Source organism: Girardinichthys multiradiatus, chromosome 12, assembly GCF_021462225.1.
Source record: "Girardinichthys multiradiatus isolate DD_20200921_A chromosome 12, DD_fGirMul_XY1, whole genome shotgun sequence".
NCBI lineage: Eukaryota > Metazoa > Chordata > Actinopteri > Cyprinodontiformes > Goodeidae > Girardinichthys > Girardinichthys multiradiatus.
Window position 1 is genome coordinate 48,962,927 of NC_061805.1, and position 16,660 is coordinate 48,979,586.

The following is a 16,660-nucleotide window of genomic DNA, read 5'->3' on the forward strand; positions in this document are numbered from 1 at the left end:
TGCTACACACAGTGAAGAGGAAAGTGAAGCACAATGTTAGCTCTGACCTGGAACTGGAAGGAGTCGCTGTCGTAACTCGAGCCAAAGTGGCGGTACCAGACCGCGCCGTCGTTTACGTCCTGCTGGGTGAAAGACGCTGTGGGCGTAAACCGTTGGTCATCGATCAGGGAGGAATCCCAGCCTTCTGGTGGGCTGTCAGCTGGCATGGACACAAGCACCACCTCCCCTAGACAGAGGATGGAGGTGATCAAAGGTTTTCCCTCTTATCTGTGGCATTTTATTGTTTGTACAATAAATTATTCATCAAACATAAGAAGTATAAAAATGGGCATCATAGAAATCCTTAACATATAAGACATGGACACTGGGATAAAAGATGAGGCTTGTTTTTAAAGATAGAAAGACTTTAAACAGGTTTTAATGTGTGAAAAAATGGTATTTCAGCATCACAGGTTACAGAAGCAGCTTCCAGAGTTAACTGGCTAAATTATCCTTTAATGGAAAATACCTCAACTTAAAAGGTTTAGCACTCTTAAGAAATCCTGCATAACATTAAAGTTACATTATCTTGAAACTGAATAAAAAAGAAAACTCTTGGTGTGAATATTTATTATAAACCCTTGAAGTTACAGATGTTTAAAGAGACATGACCCAAATTAAGAGGAGATTTGTATAAAATTAGGGAATTATTGGATAAGAACTGCCTCATTCTCTGGTGAAATGGTCAATATTATATTGTGTGGCAGTTTAGAGAAACAAATTATACAATTTAAGATCAGATGCAACAGAGACTTTCCCTTTTAATTAGGAGAAGAACGTCAAACGTAATGGGTGTTGTGTCTGATAAACTGTGGCGATAATATTTTCTGTGAAATCTGAATCAAAGCTGCTTTTCAAACCGAGGAGCTGGCACCAAGTGCAGCTTGCTCTGCAGACATTAAACTGTGTTCTGTTTGGTTGAGAACTGCTAAGTTAGACAAACGCTGGACAAACTTCAGCCGCTTCTTGCAGAATAGAAATGACTGAAAATCTCCCCTTGATGGGCAGGATCCAGTATCTGGTTCTGCTTTGTATTTTGCATCTAGGGTGTTCTACACTGCTTTATTTTTGTTAAATTAATGGTAATGTAACAAAAAAAGATACATAAGTCCCAAATGTTCAATATGAAAATGAAACTGAGAAGCTGTCCCGGAAAGCCTGGTTTGTACTCTCGTATGGGCAAATCCTGGTATGAACCATTTTAGTTCGGACTGGACCGGATCAGAACGTAATAAGAGTAATAATATCCCATTTCCCAGTAATCTGCAGCTCTACTCACTGGTATTTATTTACTGAAGCCAAAGGTAATGAGGCTGTTTTTGGAGAACTCAGGGACTACAGCGTAAAGCAACAAGGTCAAACAGAGTTTACAGTAAAATACTACAAGCTGCAAATGTTTCATTTATTCAACTGTTGAGTTTTTAAAGTATTCTTTACAGAAAGGTAATAAAAGCTTCACTTGTTAGTTTGACATGCCATATTTTATTGTTCAGCTGCAATGACTTCTGTTACCAACAGCCGATATCAAATCTACTTTTGAAGTAACCAAGTTCAGCATATAATCTGGCCCTCTGTAATAATTATAGTTACTTCTGTGGCCTTTTTCTCGGGTTCAAATCCCAGGGTTTGCATGTTCTCCCAGTGCATGCGTGGGTTCTCTCCTGGTACTTCGGCTTCCTCCCACAGTCTAAAAATATGACCATTAGGTTGACTGGTTTTTCTAAATTGCCCTCAGGTATGAATGTGTACGGCTGTTTGTATGTGTGCCCCCCACCTCTACCACAATGATGCTGCAGATAGGCAACAGCCCCCAAGTGACCCTGTATGGATAAGTGGGTATGGACCATGGATGCAAAGATGTGTGTGGGTCTTTGGGAAAATTATTCGGATACTCTCAGCTTCTCAGCTTGCAGGTAGCAGTGGATTCAAAAAGAGAAGTTAGGAGTCTTAGCTTTCACCTTAAATGTGGAAAACGAATCTTATAAAGACACATGACTTTAAACTGAAGTCGTACCATATTTCGGTTGTCCATCTGAGGCGACGATGGTGTAGACGATGTCGTCAGTGCCAACTCCCTTAAAGTCTGTCTGTAGATACTTCTTATTGAGCCGCACCATGCCCCCCTCCTTCACCCAGGTCATCGGTAGAGACACCAGATGAGGAGAATCCTGAGGCTGAAGAAACAAACAGATCAGAATCAAATATAGGTAATTTGATTCTGATCAGCACTAAGATGTTTGCCTTCCAGTCACTGCTGCAGTAGGGTAACACATCTGTTATTAGAAGAACCTCAGAAATCCTTACACATGCAGCCTGGACGCCAGTTTTAATCCTTAGAGAGAGTGATATTTTTATTTTATTTTCTGCTATTCTTTGTACCCTTTCACGTTTGTTGAGTCCCAGGAGCTTTTTATGCAGCACATCAGCAGTATCTGAACACCAAGCTGTCGTCAGCTCTATGGACCAGAAATAAGAAATAACAGAAAGTTCAGTTTCTGATCTGTGAACTGAAACTTAACAATCAGGCTTATTTTTATAATGCCATATCGATCCTACTGCCAGCAAACAAACACTAGGACTAGATGTAGAGAGCACCTGGAGATCGCTGATGATTCATTGTCGCTCGAGGCTATTCCAGTAAAAAAAATAAAATAAAAAAATGCTGTCATGAAGGTTTGAGTCTAGACCTTTAACTCACTCTGTCACCCTGCTGTCTAAGTAAAAATAGCTGATATAGAAATCTTGTGTGTCAGAGAATCAAACCTGTAATATAATGCGAGAAACGTTAACAGCAAAGAGAAAACAACGTGCTTCATGCAAATATAATGAATAAAGTACTAAATGCCCCCCAAAAGTTCAGGTATATTATTGACAGCATCCAGCGCTGCCGTGAGACACCACAGATTATGGATTGATCTGCAATTTCCTTTATAAATTCCCAGCTGGATTAAGACCCGGATAGGTGGAAGCTAGTAAAAACAAAGTGCTTTACAACATCATTGAATGATCAACCTTACTTTGATTGCTCATTGCTTAGTGAGCTCATGCATCATTTTGAATAATTCGTTCATCACCAAACCTACTTCATATTGATGGAAATAGAAAAACGGCTAAAACTTCAATGTCCACCTGTGCATTCAGACTGTAGAGATAATGGCTGCCATCTGCCCTGCTCCTTCACCTGAGAAGCAGCCCAATATAATCACCTTCTGTGGAAATGTGCAGCTTTTTTCTGGTGCCCTGCAAAACTATTTAAAACTGGTTCACAGTTTGTCATGTTACAACAACTAACTGAAATGTATCTAATTGAGAGTTTAAGTGACAGACCATCTCAAAGTAGGGTATAATTGTGAAGGAGAAGGAAAATAGAATTAAGTGGAACAAAATAAATCTTACATTTTCTCTGCAGGTCCAGCTGAAAGTCTTTCTGGATTATGTCTGCAAATCTAAAGACTGAAATGTTTCCCCCATTCTTATTTGCGGAGTAGCTGAAACTTAGTCACGATGGAAGAGGAGGGTCTGTAAACGTCAGTATTGCCACAGATTCTCCATTGTATTTGGGTCTGGACTTTGACTGGGCCATTTAAACACATAAATATGATTTGTTTTACACTGTTGGAATAATTGTATATAGATTTATCTTACATTTTCTCTTTATTAACTTTGCTATTTGACTTTTATAACCTTTCATGTTGTACAGGTCCTTCTCAAAATATTAGCATATTGTGATAAAGTTCATTATTTTCCATAATGTCATGATGAAAATTTAACATTCATATATTTTAGATTCATTGCACACTAACTGAAATATTTCAGGTCTTTCATTGTCTTAATACGGATGATTGTGGCATACAGCTCATGAAAACCCAAAATTCCTATCTCACAAAATTAGCATATCATTAAAAGGGTCTCTAAACGAGCTATGAACCTAATCATCTGAATCAACGAGTTAACTCTAAACACCTGCAAAAGATTCCTGAGGCCTTTAAAACTCCCAGCCTGGTTCATCACTCAAAACCCCAATCATGGGTAAGACTGCCGACCTGACTGCTGTCCAGAAGGCCACTATTGACACCCTCAAGCAAGAGGGTAAGACACAGAAAGAAATTTCTGAACGAATAGGCTGTTCCCAGAGTGCTGTATCAAGGCACCTCAGTGGGAAGTCTGTGGGAAGGAAAAAGTGTGGCAGAAAACGCTGCACAACGAGAAGAGGTGACCGGACCCTGAGGAAGATTGTGGAGAAGGGCCGATTCCAGACCTTGGGGGACCTGCGGAAGCAGTGGACTGAGTCTGGAGTAGAAACATCCAGAGCCACCGTGCACAGGCGTGTGCAGGAAATGGGCTACAGGTGCCGCATTCCCCAGGTCAAGCCACTTTTGAACCAGAAACAGCGGCAGAAGCGCCTGACCTGGGCTACAGAGAAGCAGCACTGGACTGTTGCTCAGTGGTCCAAAGTACTTTTTTCGGATGAAAGCAAATTCTGCATGTCATTCGAAAATCAAGGTGCCAGAGTCTGGAGGAAGACTGGGGAGAAGGAAATGCCAAAATGCCAGAAGTCCAGTGTCAAGTACCCACAGTCAGTGATGGTCTGGGGTGCCGTGTCAGCTGCTGGTGTTGGTCCACTGTGTTTTATCAAGGGCAAGGTCAATGCAGCTAGCTATCAGGAGATTTTGGAGCACTTCATGCTTCCATCTGCTGAAAAGCTTTATGGAGATGAAGATTTCATTTTTCAGCACGACCTGGCACCTGCTCACAGTGCCAAAACCACTGGTAAATGGTTTACTGACCATGGTATCACTGTGCTCAATTGGCCTGCCAACTCTCCTGACCTGAACCCCATAGAGAATCTGTGGGCTATTGTGAAGAGAACGTTGAGAGACTCAAGACCCAACACTCTGGATGAGCTAAAGGCCGCTATCGAAGCATCCTGGGCCTCCATAAGACCTCAGCAGTGCCACAGGCTGATTGCCTCCATGCCACGCCGCATTGAAGCAGTCATTTCTGCAAAAGGATTCCCGACCAAGTATTGAGTGCATAACTGTACATGATTATTTGAAGGTTGACGTTTTTTGTATTAAAAACACTTTTCTTTTATTGGTCGGATGAAATATGCTAATTTTGTGAGATAGGAATTTTGGGTTTTCATGAGCTGTATGCCAAAATCATCCGTATTAAGACAATAAAAGACTTGAAATATTTCAGTTAGTGAGCAATGAATCTAAAATATATGAATGTTAAATTTTCATCATTACATTATAGAAAATAATGAACTTTATCACAATATGCTAATTTTTTGAGAAGGACCTGTATGTGTAAGCAAACATGTGATGAGTTGTTTGCAGGCAAGGAGGAAAGGTGCAATCGAGATGATGCAGTCACAGTTGAGGACATCACAAAGACAACAGCTGATTGTGCTGAACAAAGATTGCACATATTTTAAGATTATGGAGACAATGCAAGCGTGTTAGTACAGGATAATGGTGTGCATGACCTATGTCATGTTGCTGTTGTTTGTTTTCCCCCATCCTTCAGATCAGCAACGTTCATTATAACTAGGGACCACCGTAAATAAAAAGAGGATTCGGAGAGATATTTTTCAGAGCGGTAGGAGATTTGTAACTGAAAGCACATTTCTGTCCGTTCTCCTCGCAGCACGTAAGAAACTAATTCTCTTGTCTTTCTCTTCTTTTTGTGCTGTTATAGATATTTTAGGTTGATTAAACCTGACATGAACCATTCCATTGAAATCTTTCCTGTTTTTTGCAAAATGCCTCTGGGTCCCACTGGATGAAGATGAGTGTTTGTGAACATAATTTTTTCAAGTCTTGCCACAGATTCTCTGTTGGATTTAGGTCTAGACTTTGGCTAGACCATTCTAACATATGAATATGCTTTAATCTTAACCATCCTATTGTAGCTCTGGCTGTATGTTCAGGATGATTGTCATTATAATATAATAAACAAAATAATTTTCTAGGGAAAAGGGAGAAGGGAAAATAATTCAGAAATAAATACTTGTGCAAAAAATGTATTAAAAAAATTAAAAACACTCAAAGTTATAGGACTGAATATTGATCTTTAATTTATGTAAATAGTCATACTGGCAGTCATGTAAAGTGTAGGTTAAAAATAAAAAAATCATTTATGCCACATTTTATCAAAATAAAATTATGCTTATTTTTGTTACATTTCTGGCACAGTGATAATTTCATTGAGTCATTTATATATTTCTGTATTTATTCTTAAATACAGAAATATCCTGTCCAGGAGTGATGCTGAAAAACTAGTCTATGCATTTGTTACTTCAAGGCTGGACTATTGTAATTTTTTACTATCAGGATGTCCACAAAATGCAGTTAAAAGCCTTCAGCTGATTCAAAATGCTGCAGCAAGAGTTCTGATGAAAATTAAAAAGAGAGATTATATTTTAGCTTCCCTTCATTGGCTCCCTGTTAAATCCAGAATAGAATTTAAAATTCTCCTCCTCACATATAAAGCCCTTAATGATCTAGCTCCATCATACATCAGAGATCTGATTGGTCCATATGTTCCTAACAGAGCACTTCGTTCTCAGACTGCAGGTTTACTAGTGGTTCCTAGAGTCTCTAGAAGTAGAATGGGAGGCAGATCCTTTAGTTATCAGACTCCTCTCCTGTGGAACCAGCTCCCAGTTTTAGTCCGTGAGGCAGACACCCTGTCTACTTTTAAGACTAGGCTTAAAACTTTCCTTTTTGATAAAGCTTATAGTTAGAGTGGCTTAGTTTATCTTGAGCTATCTCTGTAGTTATGCTGCTACTTAGGCTGCTGGAGGACATAATGACCACTTTCACTCTCTCTGCTACATTCTCACACTACTCTCCAATTTTGAATTGTTTGCTGTTATTTCAGCTTTTAACTTTATGTTCTCTCTCTTTTCTCTTCCTAGAAGCTACACCTGGCCTGGCTCTGTGTCTACCTGTGACACCTTTCTGGAGAGGGGCATCGTCCAAGCTTCTGCTGGCAACAACTTAATGCTCACCTTCTACCGATGATCCACATAGCCCTGTCTTTCAGTGCTTAACCTTGTCTCTCTCGTAGAGATAGCTACTGGCTGAGCTTCTACTGTGACAAACTGTATGTGTTTTCTTTCATATTAAAAACTGGTTCAGAGTTTCTCTGTTTTTTCTTCCTAGATGAAACATTTACTTTTCCTTCCCATAGAAAGTACTCCTGGATCAGTGCTTCTTTGTTCTGTTTGTGTCTCTGCTCTGTTCTCTCAAACCTCCAGTCGGTCGTGGCAGATGGCCGCTCACACTGAGCCTGGTTCTGTTGGAGGTTTCTTCCTGTTAAAAGGGAGTTTTACCTCTCCACTGTCTCTACATGCTCATCCAGGAGGAGTGAATGCTGCAAGTCACCGACTGGATGCAATCTGCTGGGTTTCCTCAGATAGAAGAACTTTTTATCCAATTTGAATAAATAACTGAATCTGATTGCACTGTTAAATGGTTAGGACTAATTGGAATGTATGAACCTCGCTTGAAATCTATATGATACGACTGAATTGACTTGGCCCATTTTAATGTTACCCACATTTCACAAAATGCAACAGGAAACAACACTTTCCAATTATTTTTACCTCTGCCTTCCTCGCTCCCTGTTGGATGGAGTAAGGGGGAGTCAGGTTTAGCCTAAACTAGCTCAGTTATGGTTGAGGTGCAAACACACCCTCCATTTCTGCTACCTGTGCGACCCCTTCTCTTTTCCAATGGTTATAATCAGTCTGACAGAGAGGTATCCGCAGTCCTTGTGGTTTTTAGAATAAAAATGGCCACCAGTGGGCTCTACATGAACAAACTATCAGTTTATTATTTTACTAAGTACCCCTACACATAGCCTATTCTAAAATGTCCAAACTCGAACACTCAGTAGTTTATTCTAACTTCCCCAACAACCCTATACCATTCCAAACCCTTTGTGAAGTGCCTTGAGACAACATGTGTTGTGAATTAGGGCTATTTAAATCATACTGAATTGAATTGAATTAAATACATTTTGGCAGTCCTAGTGCTCCATAATGAACACCTGGGAGGGGTTTATTTGCAAGCTATTCCTGTGTTTAACTTTGAGCAAACGATAAAATCACAGAGGCTCAGATACCCGCAGTTACACTAGGTGGTAACATGGGCTATAGAATAAATATTGTGCTATAGGACCGTAAAAGGTGTTAAACATCAAAAAGGTCCGACTATGTGTGTGAGACAGATAGTGCGTTGCATGCATGAGAATCTAAATTTACAGATAACACCCTGCCTGCTGCTCAGCTGATCCAAATCACACTGATTCACAGAGGCCATGATAGAAAGCGGAGAGGCACAGAAAAAGAAACCACATACAAGGCAGGCTTTTAACTCACAGAAACACGTCATCAGGGAGATAATGGCTCTCTCAGGATAAACACCAGGAGCTCTCAAGGACATTTAGAGCCAGAAGCTCAGGATAAAGCAGGTCAGAGGGGTCTGGTTGGATTTTTAACTAATATTTTCCCCTGATCTTGTTCTGACCCTGCAGCTGCAAACATATTTATTAATTATCAGGGCTTGCTTGGATAACGCACAAATCTAATAAGCTTTTTCCACGTGAGATTTGAGTTGCCCTGTTAGATAAACAGCCTAATCTCCGTCAAACAGGTGCAAGAGCTAATGAAATGCTCATGCAAATGTGGGAGAAAGAAAGCAAATTTGCCTAATGTAATTTTAAATGGACCTGACACAAAGGAGGAAGAGACGGTGAAAACAATTACATGCGTAAAGGAAACAGGAAGAAGTCCGTCATGGTCCATCGGAGACACAAGTCTTCCCAGAGTACGTCTTTAAAGCTGAGCAGAACGTATGCTTCTTTAAAGCACCCAGGAAAGTTTCACCAAGAGATGAGAATCTGTTTTGCTTTTATCTTGCAGAAAAACACAGCTTCAGAATGAATTTGACAGTCACATCATGCCTCAGAGCGCGGCTTTGTGCTGAAAATGTTCACATGAGAAGAAACTTCAATCATTTTAAGGCCTCAATGACCCCTAAAGGCTCCTGACTTGTATTCCTTCAAGTTTTGTTCCAAAGGAAAACTTCTCTGCATTACATAAAATAAGTGTTGTTCCAGTTCTAAATAAATAAAATATATATATATATTATCCTCAGCCACAGTATGCATGAAATATGCGTAACAAGAGACCTTTAAAGGGCTTCCAGATAGATTATAAACCAAGAGGACGCTGAGCTTTTGGCTGCTGTCCACAAAAACAGAAATAAATGACTCTGCAGAGATATAGTCAGAGTCATCCATAAAACATCAGCTGGCTGCTGGCCTGGATAGTCATGCTGTTGTAATGACAGAGTTTCATACTCCCAGTGGGGGACGAGTGAACAGGACAATTTCACGCACTTCTCAAAAAGAAATGGAAAGGCGCAGAATGATGATTAAATTCTTTTTGGCAACACAATTCAATTTAATCTGAAATGTTTTAGAATGGTGTCTACAATGAGAGCGGGAGGGAACTCAGAGGATGTGTCCCCACAGAAAAGGCATCTTGTAGCAAGATAAAGGAAAATGGGCTCTTCTTTGCCAATTAAAACATCAAGAGAAGTAACGTTAGCCCAAAAAGAAACGCTAACGTATGACACAGAAGGGTCACTTAAAGATGAATTTGCCTGAACCTTGAGAGTACCCTCCAGGAATTTACATGGGTCTCCACAGGGTTGTATAATCAGGTAATTAGTTACCTGGCATAAAGGGGATGAAAAGTTAAATAATACAGCCTGATCCTTGTATTGTACCTCTGTACATTCCTGGAAAGTACATTTTAAGTTGCCCTTTAAGTTTTAGGAATGTTGCCTGTGAATCACTGGGAGGTAAACTGTAAGTTTGCAGAAAATACTAAAGAGTACCTACTCTAGGTTCTGAAAAAGTAGCAAAACAGTAACTAGTAATTTCTAGGTAGAGGCCATGTTTTGTCTCGAGCATTACTCTGTAACTTTTAGAAAAGTACTCTGTAAGTTCTAGGCAAGTAACCTGTAACTTGCAGGAGGACACTCTAGGTGCCAGGAAAGTATGTAGAAAGTTCAAAAATGTAAATCAAGCACTAGAGAAATACCGTGAAGTACCCTGTGGGTTGTTAATATTAGTCAGCATGTTTTAGAAAAGTATGTGCATCATTACGTTTTTTCACCTTAATTTGAACAGTGTTCAACAGCAAATACATTCATAGGCAATCAGTGAAACCTATATCATTCTTTCAGTCAATGATCCATCTCTCGTGCCAACAGGTCACGGTTGGAACGTATATGGACCAGTAGCTCCTTTGTTCCCAGGATTGTTGGGACCCACAGCCATGAGTTACAACAGGAAATGCGGTATGGACTTTTCTGGAACTTTCAAAATAAACTGCATTAACCTACTTCCGGCACAACTTAGGAATTGGGGGTAAAAGCAGACTTCCCATGATGCCACTGCCCGTATAAACCCCCCACCTTTCCAATGGTCCGATCTCTTCCACCCGGGACTCCGCTGCGACGCTGGCTGGAAAGACAAGCACGCTAATGTCTCTTTGCTGGCAAAAAGACATAAACTCTTCAAACTGGATCCAAGGGTGTCATACGATCATCGACCATATGCACTAAGATAAGTATAAATGAATCACTCTGTGTATCTGGTAGATTCATTCATGAAAGGGAATTAAGGTACACGCCTGGCTTGACTTTCTCTCTGAGGCCTGCAAAAGCAACCTGTCCCATAGAAGTCCCCAGTAGAGATGCTGTCTCTACAAGCCGGGTGAAGCGGTTTTCCCTGCCTGAGAGAAGGACAACAGGAGCCGCATCACCGTGGTTACGGTAACGTGCAGTTTGGCCGGCCGACAGAACAGCCGCCACTCCCCACAGCTAAGGAGGTTAGCTGTAGCTAACAGTTTAAAGACTGTGGACGTTTCTTCAAACTTCGCCGCCCTGGACAAAGTTCCTCACCACAGTTCATGAGGTTAAGTGTTTGAGCAGAATAATAGAGAAGGATTTAGATTGAACTGATCTAAACATTTTTCATTTTCTGAAGTTTGGTTTTGTTTGTGTTGAACTCAGCTATCTTGGTGCTAGCAGAATACCTGCAGCACACGTGTACAGGTTTGTGTTCTTTGTTTGTAGGTTTTTAAAGTTAAGACAAACTTTACTTGAAGGGTGATTTTAAACAGAAGATTGATCGTAACGCGCCATCTGAGCTTATGCATTTTAACCCTTTTATTGATGGTATTTTAAAGGTGTGTGTTAGATTCTGGTGCTAAGCTATCAGCCTCCTTTGTTAGCTGCAACTGCTAACAGGTAAGAACACGTGCTTGCTGCCAAATAATATTTACCCAGAAAGGTTTAGTTTTCAATCCAGTAAATAATGTGTCCCTGACATCATTTTACTAAATATGATAACTAAGCAAACACCATTAAGCCCCATTTCTCCAAAAAGATTTGTCTCTTTTCCAAAATATTCCCTTAAATATTTTACCATTTCCTTTAATAATATTTCTTTAAATATTATTTCAATAAATAAAGGCATCTAATGAAACCCCGTTGAGAATTAGTCATCCAGAAGGTTGGTTTTATTCAGCAGATAATTCTTTAAAACATTATTTTATTAAAATAATATTTGATCTGATCTTGCATTGTGAATGGTTGTCTAAACGTTTGCTGATTATTGCCTAAGTTGGTTCCAAGACTAACTTAAATTCAATTCCAGATTCTTCAAGATAATCCTTGGTTCTCAAACATAAATATTTCATGGTAATGTTGCATCACTCCTTCAGTCATGGTTTTCAATAATCTTTTAATCAACTTGTTTATATTGTACATAGCCCATTAGTCTTCATTATTCTTTAATTCTGCTTGGTAGTTTAGTTGGATTGTTTTAGCAAAGTAAAGAGTTTGTTGATTGAAATATGTTTGACTTTGAGTTGACTTATTTTTGTTAATAAATTCTTGTATTTTAAGAAATTGTGTGAATTCATTCCATGTGTGCAGAGTTTTGCTGTTCAATGATGTCAGAGCTCGTCTCACACCTTTCTATTTTGTCCTAATACCATCGCCTTACTGGGCTGGTATTCACAGGACAACCCTTAACAGACCGAAATATTATTTGATAAAATATTAAAATTAAATATTAAAGAATAATCTCAGATTCATAATCCTAACAGGATAGACCAGAGAAGAGCCATCATCACAGCAGTTGAAGTCCCAGGTCATCTTCTCTATCTCCTTCTCCATCCTGCCATCCCTTAAGAATACGACAAAGAGACTTGATACTTGAACCTCACCTCTGACCCTAAATGAAGAATTTCACTCAGACTTTGTAGATCATGCTTCAACAACCCAACACCTTGTCCAATAGAAACAGCTTCACCTACAAGCTCACAAAGTTTCTCTGGATCATTTTATTAGCTAACAAGACAGTTAAAGACTCTACATCACCTACACCCATCGCAGGCTTCTTTCTCTTCCTGTTCCTGCTTCTCTTTGTACAATTACAACGAGATCCGGAAGGCTTAGATAAAACCTTGTGGCTCTTTCTGCAACACATTTTTGCAACTGGGCAACTGCTGTTCGTCAAAATACATTCAGTGACAAATTAGGCTTCAAGCTCCTGGATTGTCTCTTTAAAATAACGAAAATAGCTATTCCAGATGTCATAACAAGTTTGAGCTTCAACTTGTCTAACAATCAAGCAGATGATGTGTATTAGAAAGAATAAAGAGTACTGGCCATCAGGAGGTTGAGCTTCACCCACCCGGTCTCCATCATCTTCTTGACAACAGAGCTGACGTATTCCTCCTCTAAAGCCGGATGGTTGATTAATAAAAATAGTTTATTTTCCATCCATTTCAGGTGGGAATCCGATGAGCCCTGATACAGAAACAGATACCTGGGGGTCCTGCTTTCTATTCTGCTGAGGTCTCTCTCAGCTCGGGGTTCAGGCTCCACCTGGAGGAAGTCCATCCATCAGGGGATCATTATGGCTTGATTATCTTCCTGCTCCACAGCACCCTAATCCGATTTTCCAGGAGCCTTTTGTACCCAGCACAACCTGGAGCCGACAGCTGACGCCACTGTGTGGATGGTGGGTACGAAAGTGCCACTCTGACTAGTTTGCTGATATTCACGCGGTGAATGAGGCCCTGAAGGTTTATTGTGGATCATTGTGAGCCATGAGGTTTTACCTGTAGATGTAGGATTCTATTTTGTCTCATTTGATCTTTTCTGTTTGTGTACGCTCTAAAACATCCTCTCCATCTGGATGCTCTGAATCCATTGTAGACAGCTTGGCATTTTGGCAGGTCCACTCAGGCAGACTTTAATTAGATTCTGAATATCGAGGACTCCCACGAGATTTTGCTAAACATCTCAAATGTTTAACAAACAAGCTGTGGTTCAACCGTGTGTGGCAGGCAGATTTCATAAAATGTATACATTTTAGGTCCATTGTTAGTGCTACAGGCTCCAAGAGATGCACACAGTATTGTTCTGGCTGGTTCTGCTCTTCATCCCGGTTCTCCTAGAATTCCTGTGAGGACAGTCAGGTTCTACCTAAGTTCTCAGGACAGAAAATAAAAGCTTCCAAAGCTGTGGTTCAGACTGTTAAGAAGTGCACTGATGAGTCAAAGCAGATGTTACAGGCCTCCTTTGACTGCAAGTATTGGACTGTTTTTAAACTTCAGCCACTGATTTAAACCAACTTACTGAGGTAGTGACATCATACATCAGTTTCTGTGAGGACATGTGTGTGCAGACCAGGACCTTCTGCACATTCAATAACAATAAACCTTGGTTCACTTCTCATCTGAGGTAGCTGCGCAGGGAAAAGGAAGAGGCTCATAGCAGTGGGGACCAGGCCCTGTATAAGCAGGCCAAACTGGAACAAACTGATAAAGGAGGTCAAAGCAGCAAAGAGAAGCTACAGTGAGAAGGTAAAGAAAGGTTTCTTACACGCTTCTGCTGTTTGGAAAGGTTTGAAAAACCTAACTGCCTACAGGAGACCTTCCCCCAACCCTCAGCAGAATCCTCATCTGGCAAATCAGTTGAATGGCTTCTACTGCAGGTATGAAAAGCAGCAGTTTACACCTCACCCAACTCCTCCACATCCCATTCAGACAAATTCTTGCCACACACCAACCAGCCCCCTACCTTCAGACCCCCTGCCTCCACGTAGGATCTCAGAGGAAGGTGTAAGTAGCGCCTGAAAACAAGGAAGGCCTCAGGACCTGATAATGTCTACCCATCACTCCTGAGAGCCTGCGCCAACCAACTGGCACCCATCTTCACTGAGATCTTCAACAAGTCACTGGAGCTGCTTCAAACACTCCACCCAGTCATCCCAGTGCCCAAGAAACCCACCATCACAGGATTAAATGACTACAGGCCAGTCACCCTGACGTCTGTGGTCATGAAATCCTTTGAACGACTGGTGTTGAAGAACCTGAAGAAAATCACAGGCACCCCCTTGCAGTTTGCCTACCTGGCAAACAGGTTGGCAGATGAAACCGTCAACTTGGGACAACATCTCATCCTGCAACATCTTGACCACCCAGGGACGTACTCCAGGATCCTGTTTGTAGACTTCAGCTCGGCCTTCAACACCATCATACCAGACATCCTCCACCAGAAGCTCATCCAGCTCAAGGTCCCTGCCTCCAACTCTCAATGGATCACCAGCTTCCTGAAGGACCAGCAACAGGTGAGGCTGGGGAGCATCTTCTCCCGCACAAGAACCATCAGCACCGGGGCCCCCAGGGTGTGTTCTCTCTCCACTTCTTTCCCTCCTCACAAATGACTGCGGAGATGGTGGTGGACTTTCGGAGAACACCACCCCCACCTACGCCTCTCACCATCCTCAACAACACTGTGTCTGCAGTGGACCACTTACGGTTCCTTGGAACCACCATTTCTCAAAATCTGAGATGGTCCTCACACATAGACACTGTTCAGAAGAAGGTCCAGCAGAGACTGTACTTCCTGAGGCAACTCAAGAAGTTCAACCTTCCACAGGAGCTGCTGGTCATCTTCTCCACTGCCATCATTCAGTCTGTTCTGTCTTCTTCCATCTTAGTGTGGTTTGGTTCATCCACAAAACAGGACAGGTCCAGACTGCAACGAATAATCAGAGCTGACCTTCCCTCCATCCATCTCTGCAGACCCCACACATCCTGCACACAAACTGTTTAGACTTTTACCTTCAGGTGGCGCTACAGAGCACTGTTTACTAAAACCAGCCACCACAGAGATAGTTTCTTCCCCCAGGCTGTTTCTCTGATGAAAACGTGACAGTCAGAGTTTCTGAACAACACCATGCATACTTGGACTGATCTCACATTATATTCTATTGTAAAGTCAATTGTGTGCATATGTACGTTTAAAAAGATTTTCTTTATTTCCACAGTTCTATATCAGCAAAAAATAAAAAAATCACTGAGAGCAAAATGTACCGGAGTCAAACTCCTTGTTTGTCTGTACAATTATTAGGATTATTAATGTCATTTGATTTGTTTTTCTGTGTTTGATTTTCTGTATCATTGTAATATTTTTCCTCAGGTACAGCGCTTTGAGTGCCATGTTGCTGCAAAGCGCTATATAAATAAACTTAACTTGACTACAAACTTGGCAATAAAGCTGATTCTGAATTTGTTGAAGGCTGGATAAAGATGAAGACTGGAGAAGATAACACACACACACAACCACACACACACAAACAAATACCTAAGGGCAAATAAGAGTGACAATGAACCTAACCTATCATGTTTTTGGACTGTAAGAGGAAGCCAGAGGACCTGGAGAGAACCCCATCATGCACGGGGAGGACAGGCAGAACCCATGCAGAAAGACACGCCGGCCGGGATTCAAACCCAGGACCTCCTGATGCTCTTTAGGTGCCAATACCGGCTGGGATTTATAATTTTCCTTAGAAACTACAGTTTAAGATCTGAAACCTCCTGGTCTGCAAGATCCAGGTGGCTGTCAGTGTTTGTTTTTAGGGAAAAAGGACGATCTGGAAATGGAAATGGATAATGAACAGAGGACCTTGTCGGCGACCACTGCCATCTTTTTACAAAAACCTTCAAGGACCAACCCACAAGGTACTCTCAGTCCAGACGGTTGTTTGTTGTTCCCTGAGGGTGTAACCAACTGGAAAATATCACAGTACAGCCATACAAAACATAACTTTATTGGTTTTAAATTAAGCAACAATACCAGTGATTAGTCATTACCACTGCAGAGCTCTGCTCGCTTTCTGTCTTTGCTTTTCATTCTACAGTTTATGCCGTGATAATCCACTTGTGTGGATCAAACAAGGCAACAAGGAGGAGGCAGGGACAATGACCACACTGGGATTTTATCCAAAAGCCATGGACACAAATCCAAGACATTCCTTTGGCTTTCCATCATCCTGTCTGTCCTGCTTGGCTTGAAGGCATGACAGACTGCAGAATCAGGACATTTTACAGTAAGTTAATACTGCTATGTGTGAGTGAGTGGGATGTTATTGATTTACAGAAGGGTAAGAAGAAGCAGAGGAGTTTAGCCTGAAGCGCTCAATCTGCACACAGCCAGACAAACAGAGCTGCCCT

The 16,660-nt window shown here is 41.1% G+C and overlaps 1 protein-coding gene across 1 annotated transcript in view; it reads right to left on the reverse strand.

The window, feature by feature from the left end:
- fras1 (Fraser extracellular matrix complex subunit 1) overlaps positions 1 to 16,660 on the reverse strand; it is a 379,704-nt gene that overhangs the window by 99,312 nt on the left and 263,732 nt on the right. Inside the window, exons 29-30 of the mRNA XM_047381020.1 lie at positions 2,054 to 2,213; positions 48 to 226 (exon numbers count right to left, since the gene is read on the reverse strand). Coding sequence (XP_047236976.1) covers positions 48 to 226; positions 2,054 to 2,213 — 339 coding nt within the window. The remainder of the gene's footprint in view (positions 1 to 47; positions 227 to 2,053; positions 2,214 to 16,660) is intronic.